At 33.0% G+C, this 25,452-nt stretch overlaps 1 protein-coding gene and 1 long non-coding RNA gene across 4 annotated transcripts; one reads left to right on the top strand and one right to left on the bottom strand.

The window, feature by feature from the left end:
- The first annotated feature begins 1,675 nt into the window (after positions 1–1,675).
- LOC107447442 (uncharacterized) lies at positions 1,676–25,358 on the top strand. Of its 3 annotated transcripts, none has more exons than XM_071180500.2 (5): positions 1,676–1,825; positions 3,139–3,389; positions 9,654–9,832; positions 20,690–20,853; positions 25,201–25,358. In XM_071180500.2, the coding sequence occupies exons 1-5, from the start codon at positions 1,794–1,796 to the stop codon at positions 25,229–25,231; spliced, it is 657 nt and encodes a 218-aa protein (XP_071036601.2). In that variant the 5' UTR covers positions 1,676–1,793; the 3' UTR covers positions 25,232–25,358. The 3 variants fall into 3 exon arrangements, with proteins under 3 accessions (XP_071036601.2, XP_071036600.2, XP_071036599.2); XM_071180499.2 differs by having other exon boundaries at positions 3,166–3,389; positions 20,690–20,918; positions 25,201–25,343; XM_071180498.2 differs by having other exon boundaries at positions 20,690–20,918; positions 25,201–25,343.
- LOC147816515 (uncharacterized) lies at positions 4,903–7,818 on the bottom strand. Its single transcript, XR_015434961.1, has 3 exons — positions 7,759–7,818; positions 7,008–7,149; positions 4,903–5,010 (listed from the first exon to the last, which is right to left on the bottom strand). It is a non-coding gene; the product is annotated as an uncharacterized LOC147816515 (long non-coding RNA).
- Positions 25,359–25,452: the final 94 nt, after the last annotated feature.

Here is a 25,452-nt window from a genome sequence, read left to right as displayed (position 1 = left end):
TATGATTTGTTATGGGCACATGGAGGACTTTATGACCCGGAAGATTTAATGAACATCAGTCACCATTTACTACACGTGGAGTCTTCGGCCGATGGGGATCGAACCCACGACCTCTTGGATATGGGCCCAGTGCCCTACCAACCTGACTATCCCGGCCCTAAGTTGATATTTGGTCACCGCAGGTGGCCAGCCGATCCGCGAAGCGGGTTTACGGCTTTTCGTGGCCACTGCGTAAATCAACATCCCCCACACATTCGGAGGTACGCAGGACCAGGCCCCTCGGACACGAAAACCACACTGCCGTCACCCAGAAGACGCGCGTGCAGTCCCGCACACCTAGTGCCCAATCCTACCGACGTACTAAGCCCGTCTGTCGAGGCTTGCTGTTAGAACATGGAAATAAGTTCGTGTTTGAAGCTAATGAGTGAATGATAGTTAATGAGTGAATAAATTGATTAATTAGTGAGTAGTGTGAGAGGGAAGCAAATAAATGCATCGACGAATCAGTGGATTGTTAATTAGTAAATCGGTGTTTTGGTGCCTGAACTAGCAAGTAAATAGGCGTGTAAGTGTATGGACTATTTTATTTTATAACCGTCGTTGAACAGCCGACCCAATTTTTGGGTTTACGACTACTAATGTTCAACTTCGTAGCATTGTAATTTTGAACCCAATCCAGAAGACAAGGGAACTCCTGGATCAAGTATTGGGAGAAATTTGCCTTCGTGGAGGACTTTTTGGTGGAACTAACCCGCATTTGCGTTACATGGAGAGGAAGACCACGAGAGCCTCCCACGGTTAGCCTGACGGCAAGGGGTCTCTAGCCCATGATTCGTCTACCACTGAGGACATTTCACGTCAGCACTGAGGTCGGTGCAAGCCAGATGCGGAATTCGTATCGACCAGCCATCGCCGGGATCGAACCCTGGGTCATGTATGAATTATTCAATATATAGAAGGTAAGGCACATCATAAATTGTAGTATGACAATCTATATCCGGAAATACCATTGTGCGCGACTTAGGGCGCCTACCCGTTATTAACTGACTGTTCTTGCACACTTGAAACGGTACTTTTATTTATCCAATTAATTTTATGTTTTATAATAGTTATTGACAAAATTTATATTGAAATGGGTATGGAAATAGCTGTTTTAACGTAATTTGCACTTATAGCTTACAAATTGCGAGCTTGGGAAATTATTCGACAAAACATTAAATTACATAAAATAGCTATTTTTGTGCCTATCTGAATGTAATTTTAGATTAATTAATAGAAAACATAAAACTAAGATAGTTTAAATAAATAAAAGTACCGTTCAAGGTATGCACGAACAGCCAGTTCGTAATGGAGTGGCGCCCATAATGGCATTGCGATGACATTTCCGAGTGTCCTTTGCTTTGCAATTCTCAATCCTTATAGTGTGCCTAGCCACCCTTCAGTTATGCATTTCTAGGGTGATACAGTGACACAGTACTCTATCATCCTGTAGTATCATCATCTGTGTTAATACATAATTGTAAACTATTACCACTTTTTTTTTATCTCATGATTTGATTTATTCTACCTTTTTATCATCTTGTTTTTTTGAAGGCAAATTTCTGATTTCTAATTTTTAGATTAGCCTAAGCATAATTAATACTGAAGATGAGATCGAGAAAATGTAAAACTCTTTTTCAAATTTTATTTTTATTTTAAAGTAGAACACAGCTCTAAATTTCAGAATCAGATTCTTTTAAGAATTAAATATATGTAGTAGATATAGATAGATTAATTAATTAAAAGTCAAAAACATGTGTTACGAAGAGTCTAATTGTTGTTCTGGGTAAGCTATCGATATTAAGTATTATTAAATTGTAGAAAAAATCTCAGAAAATTTTGCAGTATCGCAATTCTATATTGTGTCGAATTATCTTGATTTTAGTACACTTTTGCAATCAATATAGGTAAATCTTACTTTAATATTAAAGTTACTATTGTAATTGTTGCTCTTTATGTATTTTTACTTCAATGGTATTAGTTAATTTTCATGATCCATTGGCGAACTAACTCCAATCAAATGAACCATAAAATTAAGAATGATTTAGGGGGCAATTTTAAATCGTAAAATTTCAAAAAATCAATTTTTCTAAGTGTCTAACACGTCATCGATGTTCTCAAAGTTGCAGTATGCTGTTGCCGCCAATTGCTTACTGAATCTTTGATGCAGTTATTGTTATTTTACATTAACGATTGGCGACCAAATTCCAAACCAACAAAACCATAAAATTGCGAAGAACTTTTAATATCTATTTTACATTTAAAGGGTAGCGTGGGGTTTAAAGTTTCGAAAACTTTATTTAAAAGTGAAATATGTAACTGTACAACACATCAAGAGTATTTTCTCTGAAGTTGTAAATCAATCGAAATTAAGCATTTTGAGAATCTTAGGAAACTTTACTAATCGGCTCGACTAGAGTTCCTGAATCAAACCTAATTATACTTTTTGTAAATAGAATAGTCGTCTCAAAGTTACGGAAATTCCCTACTTTTCCACGTTACCATGGTTACGGAAAATCTTGCTTTTTCCCCCAAGACAGTTTTTTTAGACTGTACGTTTCAGGAAGAAGTGCGAATATACTGGTGTAAGAAAGAGCAAGATTGGTGGATACCATGGCAATGGAAAGGGAAAAGAGTAGAGAGTGGGAAAATCGTGTTAACTTGAGACGCCTGTTCTATTCAATGAGATACAACTAATAGTTTTGGAATAATCCGGAAGAGGAAGATATCTTGGTCAGTTAGCAACAAAATACTCTCGTAGCTCGTTTTCTGAATCTGAGTTAAAATATGTTAAGTATATCAATCTAGCAGCCTCTTAAACTATTAATTTATTTTTATTTTGTTTGCCAAATTTTTTATTAGTAAGAAAACTAGTCTTTCATCAAGTATAGCTATCATACAAACTTCATTGATTCGTAAGCAACGTTTCTGAAAATGGCAAACGAAATGGTCCCCTGGAATCCCAGGGCAAATGTCCCACTTTCTCCACAATTGTGACAGCTTTGTATTTTTAAAATAATTCATAACATATGACAAATAACTGCGCATGGTTTGGCGAGAAAATAATGTTCACTTGTACTCACGGTGAAAGTTTTACAGTTCCTACAGAAGAAGTGATTATTTCAGCTGTAGATGTTATAATGGATACAACAAACGGGAAACTTGTTGCGGAACGAGTGGCTCTTATTCGGATTGTAGCAGGAGGTGTGGATACGGCGGTATGAAATACGACGAAGTGCCTCCCTATTGCAAGTATTTTGACGAAAGAGATTATGACACTATCCGACCAGCGGGGCTGCAATCGAAAGATGCGAAAAGTGAATTTGCTAACCTTTATGGTCCTGACAGCAGTAAGTATTTGAACCCCTCATAACTTTGAACACGATTGACATTCTGTCATAAACTTTCATGATTAAATCGAACCATCGATTTGATTTAATTGTGAAGTTGCTTTCTTCAATAGACAACGCCTAATGGGCGGAGTCTTTGAACTATTTCATTTTTAATTTATTAAACGTTTGCCTCAATCTGTGTAGCCAGAAAGAACCGGATATATGACGTAACGCACGAACAATTGTTCGTGCGAGATGAAGAAAAAATCTCGTCTCTAAAGCAGTTTCTCTTGATGTCCAACAAGAGTAAAGCAAATATTTACGTTTTGGTGATTAGGTCGGTTCCCTTATGAAAAAATCGAGGTATAAAGAAGGTATAAAGGTATAAAGGAGGTTGTTGTTTAAATACGTTGTAAAGGTTGAAAAGGGTGCAAATGAATACTTCAAAATCAACCTCAAATATACCTTAAATATACCTCCAGAGGCATATATGTTTTAGCCTGAAGTATATTTTTTTACACTTGTGGAAGTATTTATTCAACAACCTAAGGTGTGTCATTTTACACTTCAGGTTATTATAAATCAACCTCAGGTGTATTTTGTTCGATTTCAGGTAATTATTTTTCAACCTCAGGTATCTAATTTTATGCTTGTAGAGGTAGATATTTTTCAACCTATGGTGGGTCATTTTACACTTCAGCTTATTATAAATCTACCTCAGGTGTATTTTGTTCGACATCAGGTAATTGTTTTTCAACCTCAGGTATATAATTTTATGCTTGTAGAGGTATGTATTTATCAACCTGTGGTGTGTCGTTTTACACTTCTGGTTATTATAAATTAACCTCAAATGTATTTTGTTCTACCTCAGGTAATTGTTCTTCAACCTCAGGTATATAATTTTATGCTTGTAGAGGTATATATTTTTCAACCTAAGGTGGGCCATTTTACACTTCTGGTTGTTATAAATCAACCTGAAGTGTATTTTCAACAATTGGAAAGGTTATTTTTAATTAGCGCCATGTGTTCCATGTTCTACCTTAAGTTATTATTTCGTGACCTCAAGTATATATTTTTGTATTTTTAGAAGCATTAATTTATCAACCAAAGATGTTTTTTTAGCACTTACGAAGGTGAGGAGTTATACGGACCACCTAGTTTATTAATTTTTAGACTCACTATATAAAAAATATAATATATATATAAAGATTATATATAAATTATATGAAGAATAATGTACATAACAGTTTTTTCACTAGTAGAGATCATTTATTAACCTGAAATTTTCAATATTAAACCTTCGGCAGTAATTGCTTCTTTTGTTAAGCTATAAAAAAAGTTTCAAATGCATAATTCTTCTATAATTTTAATAGATTGATATAAATCATCTTAAAATAACACTTATCCAAATTCTACAGTTAGTAAAAATTATTTATGGGAACTCATACTCGTATTTTTCGAAGATAGTTGTCTAAGATGCTTGAATTTTTAAAGCTATAAAACTACAAATTTAAATAATTAGTCAGCTGAATTTCAAAGTACTTTTATTTAAAACTAAAATTTCACTTTTTTTACAAACCAACAAAATTATTTTAAATACTGTTTCCGTCTACATGTTGAAACTTGTAATTATTGGAACCTAAAAGGAAAAAAAATATAAATTAGTAAGAAAGTCATATTTACAATAATAGTGGCCGGTCTTAAAATATTAGAAAATATTTTTTTTTTATCATTTAAATTAACTGGATGAAATTAATTTTCCTTTTCAGATAAATATCTTTTGCCATTTCTATTTAATCCTCGTAGCTAAAAAGCATGACATGTATCACAGCCACAAAATAAAATACACTGAAGACAGTATTACCATTAACAACATTTACAGTAATTCAAATATACAGGGTGTTTATAAAGTCTCGGACCCATTTTGATGTTTAATAACTCATAAAATAATAAAGATAGATTAAAATTAATGACATAAATGGTTAGATAGACTCAAAAACTTTCATGAACCTTGTCAATGAACTTCCACGTGTGGCCCTTCGTCGCACGGAGAATATCAAGTCGATAATCAATTTCACGCCAGGTAGCGGCAAGCATGTCGGCATCCACAGAGGCTATTGCGGTTGTAATTCTGGCTTTTAGGCCATCAATGTTCGACACGATCCTCCTGTAAACATTGTCCTTTATAAATCCCCCAAGAAAAAAGTCCAGCGGCGTTATATCAGGTGATCTGGGTCTCCAAGGAATTGGACCTCCTCGCCCAATCCATCTTCCTGTAAAATGGTCATTCAAAGGACTACGAACGATGATACCCCAATGTGGTGGTGCACCATCTTGTTGCAAAAAGACATGTGGCTGAAGCTCTTCTAGTTGTGGAAATACGAAGTTTTCCAACATGTCTAAGTATACGACTGATGAGATTGTCTTTTCTGTAAAAAAGAAAGCTACCTCTCGTGAAATTGACTATCGACTTGATATTCTCCGTGCGACGAAGGGGGCACACGTGGAAGTTCATTGACAAGGGTCATGAAACTTTTTGAGTCTATCTAACCATTAATGTTATTAATTTTAATCTATCTTTATTATTTTATGAGTTATTAAACATCAAAATGGGTCCGGGACTTTATAAACACCCTGTATAATTCCAATCTTATTATGCAATTTTAACACTTTTTATTTTTCTATACATCTGTAACATTATGGTACTTGTAAGTTTAATAATTAGATTTCCTTCTTTTTCTTTTTTAAAACTCTTTAAACTCAATAAACCTAGTCTATAGTTTTCAACTTTTTGTCAGACTTCATGAAACTAGCAGCTTTTTTTTAAATTTTTGACGCTGATTCTGTAAAGGACTTATGTTATTGTCAATCACATCAGAGTTTCTTAAAAAATAGTTTTAATAATTTTTAATCAATGTAATCAAGAATCTACAATCGTTTAATAAATTAAGATTTTAAAATTATGTACCAATTTTTATTCTTCTTTTACACTCAATCGAATAGAACAAATTACAAGCTGATAAGGAGCATTTATTTTAAAGTTGTCAGTAATTTTATGTGAGGAAAATGTCTAAGAAAGAATGATTTGAAATAATGCTTTTAAAATAAGTTGAGTATAATATCTACTATATAACTTATAATACCGAGCAGAATAAAACCAATAGTTAGTTGTTACAAACACTTGTTTAAATATAAATACACATCCCATAGGATGAAACTCAAAATAATGCATATTACTTTCAACAATAAATGTTTTTATTTGCAATTGATTTTATTCAATTCAGGATTAAAACTGCATACTATACTGACTTATTTCTAAAATATTTAAGATTTCCGAAATTCGCACATTTTTGAAGTAGTGAACCATAAACAGCTGCATGAAAAAGCTCATAACCTTGAAACAAATTGTCATATAAACTTGAATCTGCCCAATATTCTAATAAGTAATAACAATCTGCTTAGTAAATAATTAACGTGGGTAAAATGCGAGAAAATAACATGTAGTGAAAATAGCAGTTTTGTGATCAAACATGAAGAAGTGAGCTAGTACAGTTACTAGTTTTCAATGATCAAATATCTAGCAAACTATTGTTATCAACAATTACATAAATTCTGTAGTTTATTAGGAGAGATTACTTTTTCTTTTAGGTATAAATTCCGAACTATATCCTAGGGGAAGGCTGAGCAGTAGCTTGCTTGTCTCTTCTTCTGCGCTGCCGCGCATGTGCTATTTACAGCCTAGGCCATCTCAGTAATATCAGGGAACTGTGGATAAGCTCTGTAAAATATATATATATATATATATATATATATATATATATATATATATATATATATATATATATATATATATATATATATATATATATATATATATATATATATATATATATATATATATATATATAAACAATAATATAAACTTTGCAACAAATATCCAAACGATAAGCATACAGCTATAGTAGAATTTCAAAGCAAAATTGCTATTTTGAAAATCTTTCAATTTTCAATGATTTATTTATAAGAGAAATTGTGAACATTTTTCTCAATTAATCAGCGTGCATACTGCTACATTAAAACATATACATTTAAGCAAAATAAAAAGAATAGTTCTATTTGACTGAACTACAAACAATAAAATATACTGTGCATAACCTGCTGTAACGATTCACCAGTAATGTTACCCAAAACAGTGACGAGAAATATTTCGGTTATTCTCTCTTATTGCTAAGCCTACAACGATAGCCTCTAAGAATATCCTCCAACTTAAATTATTTAAGATCAGGACGCGTAGTTAAAACAAAAATAATAAAACTTAAGTTTCAAAATTGAAGCATATTTGATTAAAAGTGATAAAACTAAATTAATAAATGTCAAGCACACTTACCGAATTTCGAATAGACTTTCGATTGTCAACACACACGCCATTTGCCGGTTCGCATGGAACTCTGGGAAGTGAGTTAGTCAATATGAAGTGTACTTTAAGCAACCTTAAAACAAGCTTAGGTATAAATAAAATAACTTCAACACCTCAATAAATATCTCACTCTCTTTAGTTGAAATAAGGTATATTTTTTTATACCTCATAAATACCTCAATATCGTTAGTTGAAAAAAGGTATATTTTTTATACCTCGTAATTACCTCAATCTCGTTAGTTGAAATAAGGTTGATTTTTTTATACCTCATAAATACCTCTTTTGTTACAAGTGTAAGAGAAACAACCTCGTATACCTTAAAAATCATCTTATCAGTCTGGATGATTTGAAGTGAATTTAAAACAACCTCAAAATAAGCTTAGGTATAAATAAAATGACTTCATATGCCTCAATAAATACCTTTTTACCGTTAGTTGAAATAAGGTAAAAATTTTTATACCTCAAAAATACCTCTTTTGTTACAAGTGTAAGAAAATAAACCTGGTATACCTTAGAAATCTCCTTATCAGTCTGGTTGATTTGAAGTGAATTTTAAACAACCTCAAAACAAGCTGAAGTATATATAAATCAACCTCGTACACCTTAATTACAACCTTTACGTGGTATAATTTTTATTGCTGTTTTCTCTTCAACCTTAAATATACCTCAAATATACCTCAAAACAACCTTAATACCTCAAAAATACCTCAAATCAACCTTAAATATACCTTAAATTTTTATAAGGGTTAGCAGTTGAATCTTCAACCTTGTCTTTTAAGCACTAGTCCAATAATTCGCTCGTATTAGTTGCTTTTAAAGTTCTTTAGTATGAATTCGTGATGGGCGAAGCCTCGAAACTGCTTATTTGCCTCAACTTTTGTTGATGTTCGATGCCAGGAAAGAGATTTATCCGGTTTTATTACGTAACGAACGAGCTTCAGGACAGGAGCTTGTTTAGATTTTGGACAAATTCCTGGCAATTATTTACGTTTTAGCTGTAAGCTCGAGTTTACTTTGCTGGGTTACAAATTAAGAAGATCACGCGTTGTCTATTTCGGGGCAGGTTAGAGACTGGACATATTTAAAACTGTGCATAAATGAAACATTAAAAGCTGTTCATTGAAACAAGATGTGCTATATTTTTGTTTCAATTATGCTCATTACGCAGGTTGCATATCAATGTAGGTGTGACGTCACACTCGTGTGACGTCGCTTACAGGTATCCAATTAAATCTGATTTAAATCAACATGGTTAGGCATAATCACTTCAGTTTCAGTTCTTCTCTAATTGGGTATACTATAGCCTACGTCACAGATCGTGTTATTCCTACTAAATTTAACTAGTAAACAGCATTTTCTGCGAACCTGATTTCTAGCAACAAGTAAAAGCATCAAACGAGGTGTCTTGTTATAAGTCGCTACTCGCCAGGTTGGAATTGTATTAGTCTAGTTCCTTTGGAAATAATTTATATTGTTGTTTTACCGAAGTTTATGAATTTAGTAAGCATATTTAAAACTCAGTTTATTAATTAAACTAAAAGGTAAATGTTATTCCTAGTAAGTGGAAGTAGTTTTTCATATTATACCCAATTGCTAGTACCCAATTTAAAATCCCATAACAGCAAAAAAAAATTTTTTTTCTTCCTAAATTTAACGCGGTTTAAAGTGCGGATTATTTTCATTCAAAAATCTTCCATGAAATTGGTTTTGCTTCATATTAACTTCCAATTACATGGGGGATTATTTAGTCTGCTGAGTTGAGTTATATAAAATGTGGAAATTATCGTTTTTACTCATTTCCGCAGCAAAGATATCTTTTACATTAATCTTAAAGTAATATTTTGCTTTTTATAATTATCTTTCAGAATCTTCCCAATCGAGTAAATTCAGTTCGGATTTTCGTAAGTATGACAGAAAGAAAAACGGAATGCCCATCTCTATTTCATGTTACTTTGATGTATCCAATCAGCAAAACGTGAGAAGCAAGAGTAACAGACTTAACTGCTGTTGCAACTGTCAAAGAGATAAGATCAGAAGAGAAAATGTAAGTTAATTTTCTCTTTTCTTTTTTCAATTCTGCCAAATGCCACTTTAAAAAATTCATCAGTAAGAAGTGGAGTGACGTATCGAAAGACACAATGTGCTGTTGAATTGGCTTTACGTAATGAGTAATAAAGGTGATCAGACCGTAACCACTGTCTTGTTTTTACTCTCTGAAATTTGAAGACATATTAAGTAATTGAATTATTTAAATACTTTCTCTTCAATTTCTTTGTTAAAAAACTGACGATAACTAACAAAAACAAAAAAAAAAAAAAAAAAAAAAGGGGAAGCCCAGGCGTTTTATATAGCATTTGCAGCAGGAAAAATCAGAATTACATCTAGCGTGTATTATAGGCCAATTTATTTTCTTGTTATTAAAGCGTATTAAATTTTAATGCTGTCGTCAGATAATTTCTTTTTACTTCTTTCAATAGAAGACATTATTTCCTGACCTAAATACAAAATGATATGAACTATTAGTAAAGAATCTTTTTACTACTATAAAGAAATAATGGCAGGAATAAATAAAATAAATCTCAATTTGATAATTTTCTAATCCTTCAAAATATTGCCAATCATCATTGGCTGATTATAAATGTTTTAGTAGAATTTAGGTTTCGCGACCTGATAAAATGTAAGAAACTTGGAAGATTCTTATGACTCGTAATATTAAATTATCATTTCGTAATCCATTTAGCACATTTCCTCCGTAAGAGATTTAGATTTGTACTACAGGATGTCATGGATCACCCAACCAGACAGCTCAATCACGGATGATCCATCGGGGATTCGTTGCTGGTATCTTATAGACTTTTCAGAGTAGACGGAATTTAGATAATGTACGCTGTGAATGTTATGGGGCGTTTAAGATATTGTCCTTAAAAGAAATTTTTTCGTTGATTTTAAAATAGCCTGAAAATAATTTAAATAACTTTAATTCAATGCGGAAGCTTTTCCAATATAATTATGGACTAAAATTTTTATCAAATAGTTTTTTATTCCTTTTTTGGTGAACTCTAAGCATAAAAAGTTTTATAACAATGAAAAAAAAAATTATATATCTTTTTTTTTTGCTTCAAAAGACTTTTTAAAAAATTTAAAACGCAAAAAAAAAGAAAAGGAAAAATGCATTATTGTCTAATAATTTATAAACAAATTTATAAGTAAAAGTTCATTTTTTCATAATTTTCTAGAACTTTCTCTATTGTTCGATAACATTTTCCCATGTTTCTTCTGTCATTAAACAACGATTTTTTAAACTTACGTATCTTGTTAATTTAACAGTCAAAATGTAAAGTTTGATATTTTGAATTAAAATAGTCTTATTTTCTATTGGCGATCGAAATGGGCTACAAGTGGCTTAGAGCAGAACTCTCTACCTATGGCACCACTTCGCGTGCTTTCCCCATTAGCGTGTGGAGAGTCATAGGAGAAGGAAATACGTTAGTTTCTGTCTTGATTTTAAAATAGATTAAAATCTCATAAGTTAGGAAACTATATGGAACTGAAAACTACATTAAACATAAATCTAAAAGAAAGCGTCATGGAAATTTTAAAAAATATTTTTAACCATTAAATACGAAAAATATTAAGAAAAGGAAAAATATCGTAATACACTCCTATACAACTGAAAAAAGGAGGAGAGGGAAGGGGAAAGGGCAAAAGGCATGGAACGTTCCATGCCCTTACACCAGAGGTGTCAAACTCAATTTTGCAGAGGGCCATATATTAAATTTAGAATATGTATGCGGGCCAGTTGCAAATAAAAAAAATTTACTGAATTATTATACAATTTTCTTTGTCTAATTATATGTATAGTTTATAATATATGGTTGTTAAAAATCATATCAAAGTTATAAAAGATGGTAATTATTTTGAGCTCGAGGATAAAGATACCTGACTTCTCTTGTTTCTGACAAGCTCATTGATGCCCGGTTTCATATTTGTTATAATTATTTTAAGAATTGATTGGAGATGTTCATTCGTAAGTCTTGCGCGATGTTTGTTCTTCAGTGGCGTAGCGAGCTTAACTCGCGCCCGGGGCACAATACCTTTTTAGCGCCCCCCATTCGAAAACCATGTAAAATATGCTCCAAAATTATTAAATAAATAATGTAATGTAAATGAAGTCATAGGCTCAAGCTAGACTTTAAATTTGAGAGAAAAAATGCAGTTGAGAAAACAAGACTAGATTCTAAATTGTATATGATCATCTAGAATTAGTTCAAAAGATACCTATTATTTATTTTGCATATTTATAAAGAAATATTTTAAAAACACGCAGTTTTAAAACAATAAAAAAGTAAATATTTATTATCTCTAAGGAGATACATATATTTAATAATATGATTATAATACATTAATAAAACTAATTACTATGTATAAATTTTCCGCTTTTGATGAAGCAAATTTTTCAACAATATCATAAAAGTTGATCATTACAAATTTGTTTCTTTCCACAATTAATGTTAGGTCACTTAGACGATCTTGTACCATCGTTGATAGTAGATATGTCAAAATTAATTTTAATTTGCGGAATGAACGTTCGCAGCTAGCAGTTGATACTGAGATAGTCAGGAGTACTTGAAGTGCCACTCTCAGGTTTGGAAAATCATCTTCTCCATACGAGATTATAAAAGTACGAAATTCTAATAGAGTTTTAGGTTCAATTTCTTTTCTACTGTGGAGTAACATTTTGCAGTCACATATTTCGATAAGAAGTTCTATTCCATTGAAATCTGTATTATAAAATTCGCCCAAATTTTTGCAATTTTTTTTCAAGGTCGTTATCAACATTATCCTCGTTTAATAAATTTTCAATGTCTAGTAGAAATCCAAATATGAAATTAAGGTCACTTAATCGTGTACATATTTCTTGTTGAAGGTGATCAAGAACGCTTTTCATAACGCAAGAAATTTCACTTTCTGAGGAAAAAAAACAACATCTCTAGCCAATTCTCGGAGCATTTTGCGGCGTCTTCTTACACGTATTGTTGCATCAATATCCCATTTTTCACAAAGAGACTTCGTTTTTTCTATTGCCTCTTCACAGAGCTTGTCTCGAATTTCGGGTAGTTCAATCGCTAATGATTCAAGATCATTGAACCCTTCTCTAAAATTCATTCTAGGATCTTGTAATCTGAGCTGCACGCGATCAATCCTCCTTAAGATTTCATATTAGAAATGAACTAAAGTTATGAAACTAAAAGTTAGTATATTTTGAAACAGAATTGTAGCTTCACTTCTGATGTCACTTGTAGTGGTAGTGTCCTCTGCTAATTTTTCTAATAGTTCTACTATATTCTCTAGCCCATTGATGATAGCGCTAACCGCTTGTATTCTGCCGCTCCATTGTGTTTCAGATTCACGTTTGACAGTTTCTGTTAAAGCATTTTTTAATAATTCCCATCGTAACGTTGAACGTGAGAAAAACAAATATATGCTTTCTGTGGTCTGCAGTTTGTTAAAGAAATTTCATCGGAATTTAATTATTCTATAATTGTATTTTTGATCGAGGCTGCATCTTTAGCATGTATTTCAGTAACCCCCCCCCCTAAAAAAAGATTTTTTGATGGAAACTTTTTTATTCATAAAATCAACATCTACATACCTAACGACTTGGGACATTTGTTCTCGATGAGAGATATCAGGAGTTGAATCAAACAAATGTCCATAATATTTATTTCTTTTGATATCGTTTATTAGTTGATTTCGAACTGTAGATGCCAGAAGATGAATGAATTCATTTTGGATCTGTGTTGACAAATATGAGACAGTTTTTGGAGTTTCTGTGGCATGTTAAAGATGATTTGCTAGCAGCGAATCAAACTGAGCTACAAGTTTAAGTAAAGATAATAGGCTTCCAACTTTTGTACCAACTTGAAGTGCTAGTTTTTTAACATGGCTTCATTATTTGTTTTATTACTTACCAAGAATGCCTTGAATGCACGAAATAACTTAAACGTTAATATTTCGAGTATTTCCCTAATTTGTTGCAGACTTCCACAACCTGTCGTAAGTATCAAAGATACGTACAGTCACGGAAAAAAGTATCCGGAAGGTAACAAAAAGGGAATCATTTATTTTTTTAATGCAGATATTTATCAGGCACACAACAAATACGGCGTTTGCGTCCTTTCCTAGAAACGGCGAAACGCTGTATTTGCTGTGTGTCTCCTTTCGATCCTTTAGTTGTTATTTTCCGGCTACTTTTTTCCGTGTCCATATAAGTACATTAGACTGTACATATAAGTACATTAGAGTGCTATTGTTATCGTTTTAACAAGCGTAAGCTACATTGCGTTTATGGAAATAAAAATAAATATTGTTCTGAAGGAAAGAATATTTGTACTTTGTAAACTTCATCTATTTTTTATAACATATTGTTTCATCAGACAAATCAAGAAAGGAGATAATTTCTGTAACCACACAGCGTTGATGCCATAAGGAAGTGCTGTCGGACACAGGTCGAGTCAGCCCTGCCAGTAAACAAGACGTGCCATTTCTATTATGAATATATTATTACACTTTGAATTAGACTATTAGTGTTCCTTTTTATTTATGAATTAACATTACACTGGCACTAAAATTAAAATATGTTTTCCAGAAACCAATTATAATAAAAATAAAAATTATCCAGCAATTTTTTGTTTTGCGGACCATTTGGCGCCCCTTTGTGAGTAGCGCCCGGGGCATGATGACCCCCCTTGCCCACCCCTCACTACGCCACTGTTGTTCTTATTTATTTTCACAACGGAAAACATCTGCTCGCATAATTAGGTGCTACCAAACATGCACAGAATGCGTGCTGCATGCTTTTTTAATTCTGGGTAGTTATCCAAACACTTGAAATATTGTGTATAAAATGTAAGAGCGTTAACCTCTTTAAATTTTTCTTTCAAAATACTGTCTGATTGAAGATTTATCAACTCCATTTGCAAATGAACTGGTGTCTGTGAAGCTTCAAAATTGAATGGATTGTTGAAAATTGGAAATTCCGTTTCATTCATTTTGTGGAAGTCTTCAAAACGATTGTTGAATTCCGTGATAAGATTTTGCAGATGTAGAGAATATTGATTCAATTTTTTTTTGGTTCACTGTGCCCAGTGGCGTAGTGAGGGGTGGGCAAGGGGGGTCATCATGCCCCGGGCGCTACTCACAAAGGGGCGCCAAATGGTCCGCAAAACAAAAAATTGCTGGATAATTTTTATTTTTATTATAATTGGTTTCTGGAAAACATATTTTAATTTTAGTGCCAGTGTAATGTTAATTCATAAATAAAAAGGAACACTAATAGTCTAATTCAAAGTGTAATAATATATTCATAATAGAAATGGCACGTCTTGTTTACTGGCAGGGCTGACTCGACCTGTGTCCGACAGCACTTCCTTATGGCATCAACGCTGTGTGGTTACAGAAATTATCTCCTTTCTTGATTTGTCTGATGAAACAATATGTTATAAAAAATAGATGAAGTTTACAAAGTACAAATATTCTTTCCTTCAGAACAATATTTATTTTTATTTCCATAAACGCAATGTAGCTTACGCTTGTTAAAACGATAACAATAGCACTCTAATGTACTTATATGTACAGTCTAATGTACTTATATGGACACGGAAAAAAGTAGCCGGAAAATAACAACTAAAGGATCGAAAGGAGACACACAGCAAATACAGCGTTTCGCCGTTTCTAGGAAAGGACGCAAACGCCGTATTTGTTGTGTGCCTGATAAATATCTGCATTAAAAAAATAAATGATTCCCTTTTTGTTACCTTCCGGATACTTTTTTCCGTGACTGTACGTATCTTTGATACTTACGACAGGTTGTGGAAGTCTGCAACAAATTAGGGAAATACTCGAAATATTAACGTTTAAGTTATTTCGTGCATTCAAGGCATTCTTGGTAAGTAATAAAACAAATAATGAAGCCATGTTAAAAAACTAGCACTTCAAGTTGGTACAAAAGTTGGAAGCCTATTATCTTTACTTAAACTTGTAGCTCAGTTTGATTCGCTGCTAGCAAATCATCTTTAACATGCCACAGAAACTCCAAAAACTGTCTCATATTTGTCAACACAGATCCAAAATGAATTCATTCATCTTCTGGCATCTACAGTTCGAAATCAACTAATAAACGATATCAAAAGAAATAAATATTATGGACATTTGTTTGATTCAACTCCTGATATCTCTCATCGAGAACAAATGTCCCAAGTCGTTAGGTATGTAGATGTTGATTTTATGAATAAAAAAGTTTCCATCAAAAAATCTTTTTTTAGGGGGGGGGGTTACTGAAATACATGCTAAAGATGCAGCCTCGATCAAAAATACAATTATAGAATAATTAAATTCCGATGAAATTTCTTTAACAAACTGCAGACCACAGAAAGCATATATTTGTTTTTCTCACGTTCAACGTTACGATGGGAATTATTAAAAAATGCTTTAACAGAAACTGTCAAACGTGAATCTGAAACACAATGGAGCGGCAGAATACAAGCGGTTAGCGCTATCATCAATGGGCTAGAGAATATAGTAGAACTATTAGAAAAATTAGCAGAGGACACTACCACTACAAGTGACATCAGAAGTGAAGCTACAATTCTGTTTCAAAATATACTAACTTTTAGTTTCATAACTTTAGTTCATTTCTAATATGAAATCTTAAGGAGGATTGATCGCGTGCAGCTCAGATTACAAGATCCTAGAATGAATTTTAGAGAAGGGTTCAATGATCTTGAATCATTAGCGATTGAACTACCCGAAATTCGAGACAAGCTCTGTGAAGAGGCAATAGAAAAAACGAAGTCTCTTTGTGAAAAATGGGATATTGATGCAACAATACGTGTAAGAAGACGCCGCAAAATGCTCCGAGAATTGGCTAGAGATGTTGTTTTTTTTCCTCAGAAAGTGAAATTTCTTGCGTTATGAAAAGCGTTCTTGATCACCTTCAACAAGAAATATGTACACGATTAAGTGACCTTAATTTCATATTTGGATTTCTACTAGACATTGAAAATTTATTAAACGAGGATAATGTTGATAACGACCTTGAAAAAAAATTGCAAAAATTTGGGCGAATTTTATAATACAGATTTCAATGGAATAGAACTTCTTATCGAAATATGTGACTGCAAAATGTTACTCCACAGTAGAAAAGAAATTGAACCTAAAACTCTATTAGAATTTCGTACTTTTATAATCTCGTATGGAGAAGATGATTTTCCAAACCTGAGAGTGGCACTTCAAGTACTCCTGACTATCTCAGTATCAACTGCTAGCTGCGAACGTTCATTCCGCAAATTAAAATTAATTTTGACATATCTACTATCAACGATGGTACAAGATCGTCTAAGTGACCTAACATTAATTGTGGAAAGAAACAAATTTGTAATGATCAACTTTTATGATATTGTTGAAAAATTTGCTTCATCAAAAGCGGAAAATTTATACATAGTAATTAGTTTTATTAATGTATTATAATCATATTATTAAATATATGTATCTCCTTAGAGATAATAAATATTTACTTTTTTATTGTTTTAAAACTGCGTGTTTTTAAAATATTTCTTTATAAATATGCAAAATAAATAATAGGTATCTTTTGAACTAATTCTAGATGATCATATACAATTTAGAATCTAGTCTTGTTTTCTCAACTGCATTTTTTCTCTCAAATTTAAAGTCTAGCTTGAGCCTATGACTTCATTTACATTACATTATTTATTTAATAATTTTGGAGCATATTTTACATGGTTTTCGAATGGGGGGCGCTAAAAAGGTATTGTGCCCCGGGCGCGAGTTAAGCTCGCTACGCCACTGACTGTGCCAAATGATTTTAAATGAGGGAAATGATCCAAAGTTCGATTTTTTACCTGATTTTCCCACAGCCTCAACTTTGCTTCAAAGGCTTGAATACATGAATACATTTGAGTGACAATCAGATTTTTACCCTGTAACTTTACATTCAGATCAGTCAAGTATTAAATCATATCTACCAAAAAGGCACAATCAATCCACCAGTCATTGTCATAATCAATTGGGTTGCCTTTTTCTTACATGAAAGCTTGAATAGGGTCACGTAATGGAAAAAATCTTTCTAAAACTACTCCTCGACTGAGCCAACGAACTTCAGTGAAATAAGGGACATCAAAAAAATTTTCGTCCAAATCTTGCAAAAACTGCCTGAACTGTCGGTGATTTAGTCCTCTGCTCCTTATAAAATTTACTATTTTAATTATAGGTTGCATGACATGGTCCATTTTTAAATGTTTGAATGCTAATGATTCCTGATGAATTATACAGGGAAATCCCACAAAATTCCCTGATGTTTTCTGTTTTAATTTAGTTACAACTCCCGAATGTTTGCAAGCCATGGCAGGAGCGCCATCCGTAGTTGTGCTCCTAAGTATATTCCACTCGAAGATTCCGCTTGTTGCTAAGAAATGGCGTTACTGTCTATCTCTCTCACTTGTCTAGGCACGCGCTGCCCTTGAAATTATTTATAAATGTAGTGTGCACATTTTAAAACTTCCGTAGAGGAATCAAGTGAAGTCTAAAAAACACAATTCTTCTTTCTGTGATACATCGCGATCGCGGGCCGTATTGATACGAACCGGAGGCCGGATGTGGCCCGCGGGCCGTATCTTTGACATGACTGCCTTACACCATCTGATTACACCAACTGAGGAGATCTTTATCTGATTACACCGGTACCGGTCTTCTCCTCAGATGGTGTAATCGAGCGTTGCGATCGCCTATACTATTGGAATAATATCTTTATATTTTTAAGTATTTGATGATTGTAATTTTCGTGTCTAAAAGTAAATGTTTTTCATTCGTTGAAATTTTATGCTTTGATTATGGCCTGGTAAAGTTTCGACTTTTTTAACCATACTAGGTATTGGCTATTGAAAATTCTCCCAGGTCAATTTTTAGCGTTGGCTTGGATAATTTTATTCATAATACCTAATTAAAAAACTTATTTTGAAATTTAAATGCGTACGTTTCGCATAACACTGTGCTTACACGAGGACTGAAAAAAGGCGCCTGAACGCAGTCTTCTGACGTCACAAACTTGCGAAGAGGGAAGAGGCTTGTCAAATTTACACCATTCCAGATGTTAAAAGCCCCTCCTTGCAAAGATTATGCCCTATTTCCATTAGCAAGTTAAGAAAGCTTAAATGTTCGACAAACTGATCTAAGAATGCTCAAGTACAACTTAAGTAACCTGTTAGTAGAAACAGGGTATGGATGGGTGATCGTGTAAAGCTATAAGGGTGGTGGCGCTAGTGGTAAAATTGCTCTTTCAAGACTTCCGGGTTACTGCTTCCGATATATTTTTACGCCGCAGATTGGAAAAACGCGCCATCATATTATTGCATCATATCTTTTGCAGTATTTCACATGTACCGAGTTCTTTCTTTCAGCCTTTAAACTTCAGCATTATCATATTAATATTATAATCATTAGAATATTTTCTATTTAGGCTATCTTAAAAAGATATTTTTGGCGACATTTTATTAAAATGTAGCCAAATAAGGGATAAAATACAAAACATGGCAAACTTTAAGAATTATTCACAATGAGATATTAACTTTCCAAAATTTTTTTTGGCCTTACGACCTCTGAGAATCAATACATTTCTGAAAGCTCCTATGAATGGTACAATTATGTTTAGATTTGAACCCAAATTACAATAGCAAAACTGCATAGAATATTAGGCTTGTTCACATATCGCCTCGTAGTCATAACATAAGCAGAGGGATACACCGGAAATTTTCTGAATTTCTTCCGGTTTAAGGACGCTTGTTATTGTTTACATTAGACCACCCATCCATTTGCGGAAATTAACCACGTTGACTCTAAGAGGCAATCCTTCGCGCTAAAAGAATCTAGCCTGGTTTCAGCTAGATCACGAGAGATGAGCTAGCTAGATCATAGATCAAATAACTTCAGCTAGATTCTTCTTGCCTGCCTTCAGCAGACTAGAAGAATCGGAGGTGAAAAATCAGATTTTTGTTCCTCTTGTGACGTCACGAGTCTAATGTTAGATTTCGTGTAAATGGAGTGTAACGTGATTAGATCATAGCTATGATCTAATGATTTTAAATATCCATCTAGATGATTTTAAATATCCTTGCTCAATTATATTTACTAACTATCCATGATGAAACTTTGGTTGCCGGCTACTAGACATCAGCTTGATATTCATAGAATTTTGCATGGCTGTATATCCGTCCATGAGAATCACATGAATCTTGGTGGATGTTGATGATTGTTAGTAGACATCCACTGGACGATTTTGTGCTATATGGGAATACTGACTTATGATCTTAAGGCTCGTTTCCGTTGTAAATACAATATTAGCAGATGAATGAACCAAAAATTCATAAGTTTTATTAAGCTTGTTATTGTTTAATTATGGTTAACAAACATGGTTTTTCCAATGCAAGTTCGCAACGTTAATTTTGTTGATGGTAATAGTATAATTATTCTCATTTAAGGAAGCTCCAATAAAACCCAAAAGTTCCAATCTTAAGAAATTTAAGTTAATATAAATTATCGGAACGTATAATTATCAATATGCTTTTCTATTTTTGCATCTAATTATAGTTTGTAACATACTTCTGTTGTGAACAGAATCTTGTTTGATGTAATTGGATGCTGCAAACTATGGATAACAAACTTTAGAGCACGATTACTGTTTTCAAAAAAATAGCTCAAAAATTGAGACTTTTTAAATTGATGTTGGTCTGCATGCTACATAGATTAATTATTATGAAATTAGGATTATAAAATTATGATCATAAAGGAACTTTTTTTATTCAGAAAAGCCTCTTTCTTTATTTTTAAGGTGTCTTGCTGCAGCTCTTCTTCTCGTAGATCGAGCAAACGCGAAAAACTTTTCCAAATTCGCATTGTTCCTGTGCAACAGGAGAGAAGCTACAGAGATACCAAGAAGCTCTGTTACTGCTCATCTGAGAGAAGAGATGTGGGTGGCAGAAAAAGCCAGTCCATGTATCGAAGTGGTGGTGAATTTTGTTCAACAGACAGTTTGCAGAATTTTCTTAGATTTATTTGTGGTAAGATTATTAGCAAAAGCGAAGAACTTTGCTAGCCTTAATTGCTGTCCTTGCTTTGAGGTTGGTCCCGCAGTGAACTGATCTTTAAGACACGGTTCCCAGCAGATCACCGAAGTCAAGCATCACTGGCTACGGTCAGTGTGCGGGTGGGTGACCATTTGGATCAGTCTGCGTAGGGACCGAGGGTGTGCGGTATTGGTCCTCGTTAAACTGTTCTACCGTAAAGTGCTCGACTTCGCATGCAGGTCGTCGGACTACCGAAGCGGGGGTGCCATCCCTTCTGCAGAGGATCAAAATTGTGATGGCATGTCTTTGGATCATCCTCAGGCAGGGTTGCAAAAAACCCACCTGCCCAGTAAAACCCACCCTAAAGTAGATTTTACTGGGTTTTTCTAAGATTGATTTCTTTTTTTATCCTCTGTTATAATAAAGAGCTATTCTATTGAAATATTTATGTAGTCTAGCCTAAAAAAATTAACCTATAGTGAAAAAACTAATTGTGTTGGAGAATGGGAGAGTCACCTTGCTGACTAGATTTGACTGTATGGTCATTGATTATTCAGTGCCATTTATTCGCTTTCTGTGCAAATAAAGAATGTTCCTCAAATATTTTTTAAGATTAAAATATAAATAAAAAGTAATCCTGTGTTAAAATAAGTTTCAAATGTGTGATGTGTGTGAGTACATATAACATTTTGTATCGTGATGTCAGAAGAAACTTTTTTCAGACTTTCACATCAATTTATTTGTATTAATTATCTATATGAAGTCAATTTATAAAATTAAACCTAATTATTAATATTAAAATAAGCTTTTTTAAAATAAGGTACTTATCCCTGCCCTCTCTTTTGAAAAAGCCCCCATGAAAACCCCAGAAAAGCCCAATAAAATCCAGAAAAACCCACCCGGACCAGGGTTGGGCTTTTCTACAAAAACCCTGTTTTTTCGCAACCCTGTCTCAGGAGTGCTTCCCAGACAGTCACCAATAGCCTATTGTGCAGCTCTAGTGCGACGTAAATTAACTACAACAACAACTTTGCGGTTGCCGTACCTCTGATCAACGTCGAAAGCAAAAATAAAACCTAGTTGACGGTGATCGGAGGAGCGTAAATCGCATTGCAATGAGAATGCCCACCCATTTAAATTCTTATATTTGACGTACAGAAGTTAACTGTTTGCTGAGCCTTCAGCCAAAGCGTAAATATTTTCCCTAACTTTGTTTGAAATCTAAACAAATGCAGGTTTTTAAGCGTATACTTCTTTTTCTTGAAGCAGAAAATGTTAAGGGGCATTCTCATTTAATGTGGTTCACGCACTTCTGATCACAGTTGGAGAAAAAGAACCTGATTGGTAAAAAAGTATTTTCAATTGAAAAATCACCAATCTGGTTTCCATTTTTCTCGACAGTGATTGGAAGTGCGTAAACCGCATGCAGAGAAATTGGCCCGTTTCGTAAACACAACAGTTCGAATCTCTTTCTTGGCATCGATGAAAGTAACAGCAAAAGTTGAGGCAAATATTTACGGAGAAAATGAAACAGCTGAGCGTCTTGCTCATTTTTAGTGGTCTATTCCCCCTTAATCTTTATAAAACACTCCAGTTTCTAGCCATTCGCTGGGCAGTCAGATATAGCAAGAATGGCATCCAATTTTACGAATGCATCTACGTTTCACTATTTAAAACTACCCTGGAAAATTTGAGTATCAGGGTCTTTTCCCATGGCATGCAATTCTCAAACAATCGAAAGTGAATCTCTGAAATCGATTCTGAATGAAGACTGTGTACTGTGCTCAAAATAAAAAGCATACCAATCTGAATAACTTTTGTTTTTATGATAATATTTTCACGAACTAATGCCAAACTTAGTAGTTCTAAAGATTTACTTGAAATATGAAGTCAGACTATATATTAAGTTACGAAATCAAACACAAAAATGTACTTTTTCTTACTTCTTCTAAATAAACTCACCTTTTTTTCCCCTCCACAAATGTGGATTTGGACCATCGGAATATGGGTTGTATCCTTAATCTGAAAAATATAGTCTGTGTTGTTTAGGAAAGAGGCTGAAGTTCTGGTCTTTTAATATCAATTTCATTTTTTTCATCCATTTCATCACAGCTGGGGCTTTCTTCCATTTCATCATAGCTTTTTAAACAAATCGAAAAATGTTTGCGCACACTTATGAAATTCGTTTATCCAAAGATAATTACAGTCAAACCCCGCTATAGTGAACACGGTTTACAGTGAACTCCCGGATATAGTGAACGAAATGTTCGGTCCCGTGCCTTGCTTTACCCGTATAATGTTATTTTGTGTGGATATAGTGAACCAAAAAAGTGATGAAGTTGGATATAATGAACTTTTTTCTGTCTTCGACTGATTTTTTTTCTTCATTTTTTTGTAATAATTTTGAAATTTCTACTTCAAAATAAATACATATACCGATTTTTAAAACCATCTATAGTGGAGAAGGTAGCGATAAGCATTTTCTTCTTGTTTGCTTCTTTTATATTACTTTCCCATTCCTAAACAAATCAAGTAGATGTTTCCAACCCAGACAGATGATGCACCTGTAAGGTGCCAGTGGGATCAATATGCATTTTCTGTCAGAAGGAATGAGTAATTATTCATTATTGGTCAAAGAGTTGGACACTAATATGTGTTGATAAGGCCCTCATTTCAACTCCTTTTTGCTCTCAGTGCAGTTAAAAAGAGCCTGCAAACAAGTGTCTCAAATTTAACTATGGCGAGCAGTAAACATAAAATGTTCTCCATTGATGATAAAATGGGCATAATCAGAAAAATTGAAAATGGATGTAATCAAGCTGATATTTGCAGGGAATATAAACTATCCAAATCTACAGTTCGTAACATATGGAAAAATAGGCAATTAACAATTTCTGCTCATGAAAAAAATTTAAATGGCAGAAAAAAGTTGAGAAAAGCAGATTACAAGGATATTGAAGAAGCATTACTGAAGTGGTTCAGCATTCAAAGAAGCCGCAATCTTCCAATATCTGGACAAATGTCGATGAATTTGCTAAGCGATTTTATGAGATTACTTTTATGTTCTTGAATGGCAGGTTAGACAAGTTTAAAAAGTGGACTAACAGAAATTCAGGAAAAATTATCTGAGAGTCAGGAAATGTTTCCATATCTGATGTTGAGGATTGCTCAACAGCTAAAGATTACTAATTTCTTTTTTTTTTTTTTTTGTACGCAGGACGAAGAGTAATAAAAAATAACAAATTTTTTGCTACTACATAATATTTTTCAGTCATTTATTTGAATAACGTGTAATAAAAGGGAGGAATTTGGGAACCATTAGTTAAATTGCCCGCATAACGGATATAGTGAACTCCCGGTTATAGTGAACCAAAATTTCGGTCCCTTGAAGGTTCACTATAGCGGGGTTTGACTGCAATAAAATAATTTTCAATAATTATTCATTATTTGTTATTATTTTATTCAATAATGATGAAAAAACTTTTGAATTAAGGTACACTAATTTTTACACTATTTTAAATTTTATAATTTTAAATCATAAAATGCAAAATTTACCGAATTGTTCCAGTGAAATGAAACTTTTAAAATACAATTTTTTGAAATTTTGCTTCTCAGTAACCGTTTGGTCGATTTCACATTCTTTTTTAAAAATTAAATTACATAATTTAAGTGGCAAAATACTGTATTATTTTCCGAAAAAAATATATATTTCAAAGAGTTTTCGATAATTATTAAATAAAATAATAAAAACTCTAAATTATTATTGAAAATTAATTTTTTTTACATAGAATTACCTATGGAAAGTTAATATAGTAGAATAATGCCAGTATTGCAATTTCAACAATTTTCAGGAACACGCAGAAAATTTATTCCATAAAGGGGTGAAGGGTGAAAGTTGAACTTACTGAAACTACTATAAATTTATTATACTAATTTTCCGTATAAGTGATTTCAGGTTTAGTATACTGATCTGCCAAGACTTTTGCTTAATCCCGAAGAAGTAGTAAATGAAAAATAAACTAACACCTTAAACTACTTGGGATGAAAAAAATAGTGGAAAGAATTTTAGTATACTTCACATTCACATCAGCTAACGCATCATATGTCTGACTGATACTCAGCCAATCCTTGTGTACGTTTCTATTTTTTTCCTTCAACGTTACCTTTAAGAATACTGTACTTGCTTATAAATGAAAGTGTTGTCCATTTAGGTGTATGTAAAAATGAATTATTTATCTATTGATTAACTGCGTAATCTAATCTGTTTTCTTCCTAGGTACAAAGTAAGCTTCAGCTCCCAGTCTTGAATATCTTACCAAGTCTTATGAACAATTTTCAGAAAGTCAGTCGGAAATAAATAAAAAAATAAATAAATAAAGTTCTTTGCTAAAAAAATGTATTGTTTCTCATTGTAAAATTTAATGCGCAAATAAATAAAAGAATCAATGAATCAATAAACAAAGCAAATTATAACATCTAGATAATTTCTGAGATTGTATTTGCGTTGTCATCTAAGATGTTCATTATT

This window comes from Parasteatoda tepidariorum, chromosome 1, assembly GCF_982258835.1.
Source record: "Parasteatoda tepidariorum strain Cologne lab strain chromosome 1, Ptep-v5.0, whole genome shotgun sequence".
Taxonomy (NCBI): domain Eukaryota; kingdom Metazoa; phylum Arthropoda; class Arachnida; order Araneae; family Theridiidae; genus Parasteatoda; species Parasteatoda tepidariorum.
This window is presented reverse-complemented; position numbering and strand designations above follow the sequence as displayed.